At 36.4% G+C, this 10454-nt stretch overlaps 1 protein-coding gene across 1 annotated transcript in view; it reads left to right on the top strand.

Moving 5' to 3' along the window:
• The window catches only part of Il1rapl2 (interleukin 1 receptor accessory protein like 2), a 1226021-nt gene that overhangs the window by 80887 nt on the left and 1134680 nt on the right, over positions 1-10454 (top strand). Inside the window, exon 2 of the mRNA XM_021152978.1 lies at positions 2979-3079. Coding sequence (XP_021008637.1) covers positions 2998-3079 — 82 coding nt within the window. The 5' untranslated portion in view covers positions 2979-2997. The remainder of the gene's footprint in view (positions 1-2978; positions 3080-10454) is intronic.

Genomic DNA, 10454 nt, shown 5'->3' on the forward strand with positions numbered 1-10454 from the left:
GACCCTGCGCCCCAGCTGCCCAGGTGCTTCTCTGACCGGAAGAGGGTTGTTCGGAAAATTATATTTTAGATAAATAATGTTTTATTTTAAACAAATGAATATTTTTAAAATGTTCTATTCATTTGAAGTCTTGAACACTTAATATCATATCTGTGTAGGGCTGAGTTCTACTTGTTAAAGTTTCATTGACCATAAGTCATTTGTCAACCAGTACCCCCTGGAGCTCCTGTCTCTAGCTGCATATGTGTCATAAGATGGCCTAGTTGGCCATCAGTGGAAAGAGAGGCCCATTGGTCTTGCAAACTTTGTATGCCTCAGTACAAGGGAATGCCAGGGCCAAGAAGTTGGAGTGGGTGGGTAGAGGAGTGTGGTGGGGGAGGGTATGGGGGACTTTTGGGATAGCATTGGAAATGTAAATGAAGAAAATACCTAATAAAAAATAATAATAATAAAAAGAGCTGGAGGTACAGTAGGTAATGACTAAGTGTCTTCCCTTGTGAAGCACATATTACAATGGGCAGAGAGTAGAAAAAGACAAATAAGCAAATGGAACTTAATCACGAAATGTCTCAACTTTTTAGAATATAAACATTATTACTTCCACATTTGGTACCACTTGCTATGCTTTATTCCACTTATCCTTTCTCTAAGAGACGAAAACATTGATAAATATGTCAGTTTGATTCTATAACCTTTCATATGCTTTCAGAATTTGGATGAGCATCATTCTTTATCTAGGGCCTTTGTCTTTATTCACTCCCAAACTACTATCTGATAGCAATATAACCCCTTTAATCCCCAACAGAGTGAACAAATTATTCTAGGGTCTAGGAATTTTGGAAGTGTATGGTATTTGCTTCCTTTGCCATACCATCATTCCTTCCTGAAAGGAAAGTGTTTGGGAATGAGCAATGGAGAAAATAGATATTTGTACTATGTGTAGCTTCCATTGATTGACCAGACTTAATTTTCCTGGCCATCTTTGGGCAGTATATAAATAAATAGTTGCTGTGATAATCTGATGATGAGAGAGTTGCTCAAATATCCACTCTGGATATTGGGAAGTGAGACCACCCTATTACTCTCCTTTCTTGTGCACACATCTGGCTTCATGTTGCAAAGCTTTTTGGCAAAAATAGTATATTTATTGGCCCACAACCTTGAAGATTTGGATGCAAATTTGTCTTCTCTGTGCTGGGAATAGGCAAGAAATAGTTTAGTCCCCTTGTCACCTGGCAGTTTCCAGCCCACTTGCCTCTCCCAGAGTTCTTTATCCCTGTAGCAGGGATACAAAAGTATGATAATAATGTAGGAATGCATGACAATAAGCACAGAGTGATCTGTTGTCCTTATGCAAAGATGATTAACTTCTCCTTATTAAGCCTTATTGTTTATTGGTGAGTTAAGGGCATCATAATAAGGAGCTAGCTATGTTGATTTGTTGAGTAATGGCTAAACCCAGAACTTTTCTGAAAATTTGCATGCCTTTAATCCCAGTACTCAGGAGGCTGGTCTACAGAGTGAGTTCTAGAATATCCAGGGCTATTACACAGAGAAAACCTGACTCAGAAAAAAAATGTATCAAATGGATCTTTGAGGTGAATTTAGGAAATATGGAATGCCACACAGTACATGGTATCACTCTGATAATTTTATAACCTGGTGAGGTTTATGCCCTTCAAGTACAAATCCATTATAAAAGAATAAATCTTTAAACAATATTCAGCATCATTAAATATTACCCAGCAGCCCTTCCTGCTTTTCCACCTAGGTTTTCTTCCCCTCATTATCCCAATGATCACAATGGTTTCTTTCACCGTTCCAACCTCTTTGACATCACTTATCCTGGGTTTCTGATAAACCTTGTGCATCACACTGCTTCTCATCTTCTGATGATTGAACATCAACTGAAAAGTCTTAGTTCACTTGGGAAACCCGTAAAATTGTTTCTTTTTCTCAAAATGTCCCTTGATGGTGCTGGAGAGAGCCCCCTTTCCCTGTTACTCCCATCTAAGTTCACACTTTTGTTATTATTTTTCATTTTTAAGCCCTTTCAATCCAAATGCTTAAGACTGGGTATTATTCATTTTTAAATGAGGATGTCACCATTGTGTAAAATGTCATCCTGTCATATAAATAAACAAAAGAGCTGTCTGTTCTGATGATTCTAAAACAGACGAGTAATAATCCACTGCATGGTGGTACTCTGGAGGCTGGGGCATAAAAAGCGCCATGGGGATCAGTTCTTGGGAAGGAGCAGGAAAGAAAGAAAAATAAGGGGAAAAAAGTAGTAAGCAAGAGGCTCAAGAGTTAAAGTTGGTTAGTCTGGTGAAGTCGTTTGGTGAATCTGATGCCTGTAGGCTATTTGGAGATTAATTTCATGAAGATGAGGGAGACATAGCTCAGGATAAAGGCTAAGTGCAAATGGCATGAGAATTATATGTGGTTTTAAATATCCAGAGACAAATGACATGATCCAAATAATTATGCTATAACCAAATAGAAGAATAATGCCACAAAGTCAGATCAAAGAAACAACTGAGGAGCCCATCTTCATGCCCTTGAAAGCCAAAAGGACAGACTTCAATTTTCATTTTGCATCTAATTGAGACCATTGAGAAGATTTTTGCTGGGTTCTCTCACATTTAACTTTGAGCTTTCAAAACTTTCTTCCATTTCCATAAAAATAAAGCCAGATGTCAGTAAATTATCATTTCTGTAGTCAATCTTTGAAAAATACAGTAGAAATTTGGGTATTTTTTTTATCTGAAATGCTCGGAATCAACATTTTTTTTTCATGTTCAGGACCTTTATATGTTTATAATCTTTTTGTAGACATTACCATTTGAACATTTTTGAATTGCATTTCAGAGGATTTTGTATTTCCAGATAAGGGTATCAATTTATAGCTATGGTTTCATTGAGGCAAACGTGTGTATGTGGCTCAGAATTTTATTTTCTTCTGTTTTGTATTTCAGCTGCCAGAGAACTTGAACAATGAAGCTGCCACTTCTTCTGGCCCTGGTGGTCTGTTCTGCAGTCAGTACAAATTTGAAGATGGTGTCAAAAAGAAATTCTGGTATGTTGCTGGTGACTTCCTGCTATATGGCCAAAGTGTGCAGAGTTTTTTGTTTGTTTGTTTGTTTGTTTGGGTTTCTTTTTTGAGCATTCATAGGTCACCTATGTATTTAACTAGGGATGTCTTTAAATAGAAGCTCTTATATTCTAGCTCCATTGGAAAGCAGCCAAAGTAAAAATGAAGTTTGTTGCTTACCACTGAGAAAAAGTTGGGAAACCAGTGGAAGTTTGTTAAAATTCAATGGCCAGCATACTCTCAGTGGACAACAAAATATGAAAGGGCTATTTACAGTTGGCTACATTTACTGGTGAGTAACCACCTGGGAGCAAACATTTATAAATTAGAAGAGAGGAAAACTTTAAAAACTACATATAATTTGCGTTCTAATTCAATATACAACAATATGGTTTGAAGAGATGTTTTGGAAAAATATCAATGAGCTGTCCATATCTGCATGGAATTCCTAATCAAAGACATTTAAAGGATTCAGTTTCAAATAGTAATTTCATGAAAAGAAATGTTCTTGAGCAGAAACATTCCTAGAACATGGCTGTCTGGCAGCCAATCATGATTATACTAAAAGATTAGCTGCTGTCAGTAGATATTTTAATCAAATCTTAATAATTGTTTAATAACATATGGAGATGTGTCTTTCCGTTCTGATTACATATCTAGTTATAATTACAAAACATGCATGAATTTTTAGCAATTGATTTTCTGAATATAACCATTCTACACTGAGGAATGCATTATTATATCAAAACTAAAAACCAAGCCAGGGTTTTCTTACAGACTTCTACTTCCATTATTTCCATCAAAGGTATGCACTTTACTATCATTAAGTCTAAAATCATAGCAACAAAGTGCATACTAACCTTTCAAAACAGTATGTCCTGAATTAGGCTTGGAGTTTAGTGCTTATTTTCTGAGGTTAAATGTACTTGCTATTTGAAATAGAAAATAAAGAGTGTTGTACAGCTAATAGCATATTAATAAGTTTCAAAATTGTTGACTAGATTTATAAAAGAGAAGAACAAGACTGAAGTCTGGCTCTGCATGGGCGTGTCTTTGTGTTACAGACTCCTCCATTTAAATCACACTAGAATAATTAGGATCTCTTTTCTGCTCCATTTGTGTGGATGGCTTTAGTCTAGCAACTCTCCAACTTGGCAAATCTTTTTTGACTGCCTTTTCTTTTTGTTCTTTTCAAGTCATGTTTTCCCTTTCAGTCTTGGTTCAGATTGATTGTTGCTGAAGTAAAACACTCGCAGAGATTACTTACTAGCAAATGTAACCTGTTGGACCAGATCCCATTTTTCTCAGTCAGTTATGTTATGATGTCTGTAGCACAAGCCTGAAAGGGAAGAAAAGGAGTTAAGTGTTTAAAAAGCTATCTACATTGTGATAGTTTAATTATAGCAAAACCCACAATAAAAGCAAAACAGACAAATTGTTAACGTGTGGTTTGTTCATTCACGAAGAGTCAGACTATTTAAGCTTATTATACATAGAGAAGGTTATTGATATACTGCTGATTTTCAGAGATCAACTTTCTAATGTTTTGCTTCTTTGTGTTCACTTGTGATTTCCTGAGGATCTTAGCTTTGCTTTCTCAGTGAGGTCAAGAGCATGTGTCTATATTAAAGAATCTTACACAAGAAGTTATTTACTTGAGGTAAGACACTTGGGTTTTCTATTGCTTTCAGTCTTTTGTTTCCACATCATGTTGCTACTTGCTTTGGCCCAATGACAATGATGACATGGAAGAAAGTCTTCCTGTAGGTCTGGGCAGTGGGAGAGTTTTAAATATGCACAGTGTTATTCCTCCTCAGTCTTCCTGCTTCTCCATATGGTGTGTAGAGAACAGACAGAAAAGTCTATTAGGTGAATGCTGACTCATGCAAAACTGGATAGTTTTTAATAAAGTTTTGTCTTTGCTTATATACAGTTTTTTCTTTATATATTTGTTTATTGTTTAATTTCACAATACAGTAAAATTGGGTATACAGTGGGTAAAGAATGCTGAGTGGGTCATAGGTGATGAGAATGGGGGAGCAGGTCTTTTCACTCCTCCCTTCTGTTAAGTTATCCCATCAAAATTTTCCATTGCATCAGTACACATCTGTTATTACTACTATTATTACTATGCAATTATTATTTTATGTAGAAATGTACATATTTTCTCTGTGTGATCATCAGATTTGAATACATTTCTCCTTGAAAAACACTGAAGAATGTTTCATCAAATCTTTAGCACTCACATTTGCTTCATGCACTTTATGATGTTTTTTGCTTTTGTTAATTAAAGAGATCCAGGTTCAAGCTTACATGGTTATTCTTTGTAGCATTGTCAAGAAAACTCAGAGCTTCTATTTTTCTTCTAATTTCCCTTCTCTTGAGTTGAAAACAGTACAATGATTAAGTCCATTATTCGCTAGCATTTATGACTATTTAGGTCCCAACGTGAAGCTCTAATCATTTCCATGTGGTTTATTCTAGACAGGAATCCCTTTCCTTACATTTCTAATGCCAAGAGTGTCTCTTATGCAGCAGACAGAAGTATAAGGGATAACATTTTCTACTTCTGTACTTGCCAAATGTTGAGAAATGACTTAACAGTTGGAAATTCTCTCCCCATGCCCTTCCCTCTCCCTGTCCTTCTTCCTTCCCCTCTCCCTCTCCGTCTTTCTCTTGATCTCATTTTATTTTGCAGTGCTGGGGACTGAATGCAAGGCCTCATGTGTATTTGGCAAGTGTTTTATGACTGAACTAGGTATAAAAAGAATCACCTCCAAGAATATATAGTAACAAATCTCATTGTTTTCTAAGATGTGCAGTTTTTATGGGGAAAAACGTCTATACTGTCTTTCTATGTCATAGTGGGCATGCCCAACTTATATAGGAAATAACAGGACTGGAGTTGGTTGGCTAAATGTGAGTTTGTTACCACCTTCATATTATACTCATAATGTCAATAAACATTTTCATTTTTAATTTAACATATGAATAAGGTTATTTGGAATGTATATTCTGTTAAAATAAGTTTACTTTTCTTAAAGCTTTATGGAAAGACATTGCCAAATACCTGGATACAGATAAATGCCAAAAAAACCTATTTCCCTTTCTAGTAGAGGACACATATACCTAAAACTGAGTTGTTTTCTTGTTGTTTGTTTTTGTTTTTAATTTAGGGGTTTTATTTATTTTTATTAACTTTACATTCCTATCACAGGCCCCCTACTTCCAGTCCCACTCTTACAAATCCTTCCCCTCCCATTATTCCCTCTCCTTTTCCTCATAGAAGGGGAGGCCCCACCCAAGGACATCTACTACTAGATAGGACTATGAACATCCTCCCCTGCTGAAGCCCAAACAGGTAGGGGGAGGGAATCCAATGGCAGGCAACAGAGTCAGAGACAGCCCTTGCTCCAGTTGTTACCCACCTGAAGACCAAGCTGTATATCTGGTATAAATGTGTAGGTGTCCTAGGTACAGCTCCTGCTTGCTCTTTGGTTGGTAGTTCATTCTCTGTAAGCTCCCATGTAGGTCTTCTTGTGGTGTTCTTGACAGTTCCCTCTGGCTTACTCAATTCTATCCCCCACTCTTCAACAAAGTACCTCAAGTTTGGCTGGGATCTCTGCATCTGTTCTAATAGTATGCTTTGTAGAAATTATTCTTCCTCATGAAATAGGTCACTCAAAATCTTCTAATTTGCTGCATTTTAAAATTTGATAAATGATGTTTGTGGAATACGTGTGAATGTTATCATTTGGGCCCCCCTTACATTGTCTTGGATTTTCGTTGCTGCCCTTATTGCTGTTTCTGTTGCTGCTGTACAAAATTGTAAGCTGTGTTGTGCAGTTGTTGGTATTCTGCTCTTCCAGCTTGGATGTCAGATCAAAGGACATAGCATCAGTGTTGCAGGAGTATGTGTTTAAGTTTGTACCAAAAGTGGATCATCATGCAGTCAGTTTATCTGTAGGATGACCATAGTGATCAACTTCTCTGTGATCTGCCTATTGTAAATAAAGCTAATGAAATACTTAAATAAATCAGGAACAATGTAGTGAGGAGGATGTGAATGCCTACTGGCACACACCAGGCACTTACATGGTTGGATAGATTAAACAGTATCATTCAACTTTATGTAATGAGAGAATTTGATATTTATGATATTCTGGCATTTCCTGGTTGTTGATGAGTGGGTCGCTGCTTGTTTTCACTAGAAATGGACAACCTTTAAAATTACCAGAGGAGTAAAAGCAAACACTAAAGGCAGAAATAGGGGTTATATGAACTAACTTGACTGAATAAGCCAGAGTTTTTCAACCCCCTTCCAAGTGTAAACAAAGTAACTTCTCTTGTGAGTCAGATTGTTATGTAATTCTGAATAACATCACATATCCTTTCTTTAAGTTCTTTGATGTTTTGTTTCAAATATGTGGGTCAGAAGTAAAGCTGGTTTAAGAATATTCATACAGAGTCAACAATAATATCAACAAGATGGTACTCAATTATCATTTTATAAACTCATTGTAGTGAGCTATGATCAAGGAGAAAAATGCCACCCAACTATCTTTATCTGTAAAAAGACATTCTGATACTTGGTACGTGAGTATTTTACTTTCTTTAGTTAGGGTGAGTTCTCCAGCGGAATTTAGAGTTTTGAGGAAAAGGACTGTTGGGAGGAAATGATTGCCTAGGTCTGTAGAAGTATTGCACAAGGAAGTTTCGAATGAAAGACAAAGTTTAGAACAAGTTGAGAGTAGGCAGAACATTATTCATTAGCCTGAACTTGTGGTCTGGATCACACTCAATGAAATGCTTAGTGGAGAAGATGAAAGAGAAATAATTTTAGAGTTCTCATTCATTGGGTTTTATATGGCCACAGGCATAGCATATTAAAAATTCTTACTGAGCATGCAGCATTCTACTGGCCCTAGTGTGTGGGAGGAAGGAACCAAAATGAAAGCTTACTCAGTCAAAACTATTTAATCTTATGGAGATAAATGAATGGCTAATAAAATTATAGTAAACTAATGGAATAATACATAGTTATCAAGATGATATTTGGATTTAGGCAATATTCGTATACTAAAATGTGACTATAAAATGATAGTAACTAATAAAGCAGAAAATACTGATGTTTAAAATGTGCACTTATGCTGATTAAAATTGAAATAGAATTTCTGATGAATTTTCACATTTATAGACAAATGGAATTTTTTTCCTATAAAGATGCTTTAAGTTTATAATAAAAAATAGCCTATCTCAGACTTGAGGTGATTTCTCAGAAGTTATGTGAAATGGTCAGTGTACTAGAGGACATTAGTTCAATTATCAGCATCCACATGGTAGCTCACAGTCATCTGTAATTATGCCTGTTCTAAGGGAGGATTTTATGCCATCTTCTGACCTTAGCCTCCATTATGCATCTAGTATACAGACATACATGCAGACAAAACACTCATATACATTAAAAATTAAAATGAAAAACTAAGTGATCCAGCTAATTGAAAGTAAGTAGTCTTATTCAAATATGTTACAAATGGAACTCTTGGTGAATAACACAAGAAAATTGGATTTAATATTCAAGTTTCATAGTGCAGGACTCTAAAGATAGATGAGTGGGAGAAGGATGAGATTAATTCTACAGAAGAATAGGAGGTTGAGATCAAGTCTCTTAAACCCAAGTAGAATCAGAATGGGCTGGAAAAGGGCAGGAGGACCATCATAGGAAAGGACCTGTCTTCTAAAAGGTTTTGACAGAGGCTGACAAATACAGGTGTAAATGCTTGTAGCCAACCTTCAGACTGAGTATGGGGTCCCCAGTGGAGTAGTTGGAGAAAGGACTGAAGGAGCTGAAGGGGTTTGCAGTCTCATAAGAGGAATAACAATATGAACCAACCAGACCCCCAGAGCTCCCAGGGACTAAACCACCAACCAAAGAGTACATATGGAGGGACCCATGGCTGAAGCCGCATATGTAGCAGAGGATGGCCTTGTCAGGCATCAATGGGAAGAGAGGCTCTTGGTCCCGTGAGGGCTCAGTTTCCCAGTGTAGGGGAGTGCCAGGACAAGGAAGTGGGAGTGGGTGGGTGGGTGGGTGGGGAGTACTCTCATATAAGGGGAGAAGGGAATGGGATGGGAGTTCTGGAGGGGAAACTGGGAAAGGGATTGCATTTGAAATGTAAATACTTAAACTATCAAATAAAAAAAGGAAAGGTCATATTGGCAGTGAATAGAGACAGCAAGGTGTGTGGTGTATGTGCCTAGGAGAAGTGTTGTATTCATTATTAGTTTCACATTGTTTTAATAAAATACCCGAGAATACCACTATAAGAAATGGTTTATTTTAGTTCAGTTCGGGGACATAGTCTGTCATGGTGGGGAAATTATAGTGCCAAGTTCTTGAGTTATCTGTTTGCATTGCATTTTCAGTCCAGAAGGAGAGAGAAAATGCTATTACTCAGCTAGCTTTCTCCTTTATATTCAGTCTAGGGACCCAGCACAGAATTGTGCTTCCTGTGTTTAGGGTGAGCCTTTATTTCTATTTCATTTAATGCAGTCTAGAAACTACCACACAGACCAGAGTGCTGTTTCAATAGTGATTCTCAATCTCAAGTTCACATCAACAGAAACCTTTCCAGGTGCATGGCTAGGTCAGGGATTGGTACAACAAGTTAAGTCACCCCAGATCATAGAGTGGTAAAGATCTTACTTTTCATGGGAATATTGTCAAATGATTGTACAGAATAGCTAGATAGGCAAAAATCAAATCTGAATGATTTTCATGTGGGCAACCAGAATTTGACATGGAAGTTTAACTCTAAGAAGACAAGTACAATTAGTTTCCTTTTACGTTTTATCAACATTTTATTTGAAAATATTACATACCTACATAACAATTAAAAGAGCCACACAATGGACACACAATCCTCACCTATATCACTGTCTGCTGAGAGGACATTTTTAAATGAATCGAGACTAAATAATGTTAAAATCTGTTTCTATGACTGTTGAGATAAGATAATTTTTCTTTTCTTTTCTCCTTTGTTGTATTAATAAAGTGAGTTGTAGTGAATATTTCAAACAGTAAGTTGATCTGCTTCAAGGTAATAAATAGGACCAACCTCACAAACATCCTTCATCAAGATGTACCATTCATCTGAAATTTCACAAAATATTTTGCTACTTCTTGCCTAGTTTTGCTCAATATTCATCCACTTTATTCATGACTATAATGTCTTGTTACTTTTTTGTAGTATGTCCTTCATTAGATTGTATAAGGATGAAATTTGCTTCATCAAATGACTTGGGAAAACTGCTTTCATTCATATATATATATATATATATATATATATATATATATATA

Source organism: Mus caroli, chromosome X (genome assembly GCF_900094665.2).
Source record: "Mus caroli chromosome X, CAROLI_EIJ_v1.1, whole genome shotgun sequence".
NCBI classification, from domain to species: domain Eukaryota; kingdom Metazoa; phylum Chordata; class Mammalia; order Rodentia; family Muridae; genus Mus; species Mus caroli.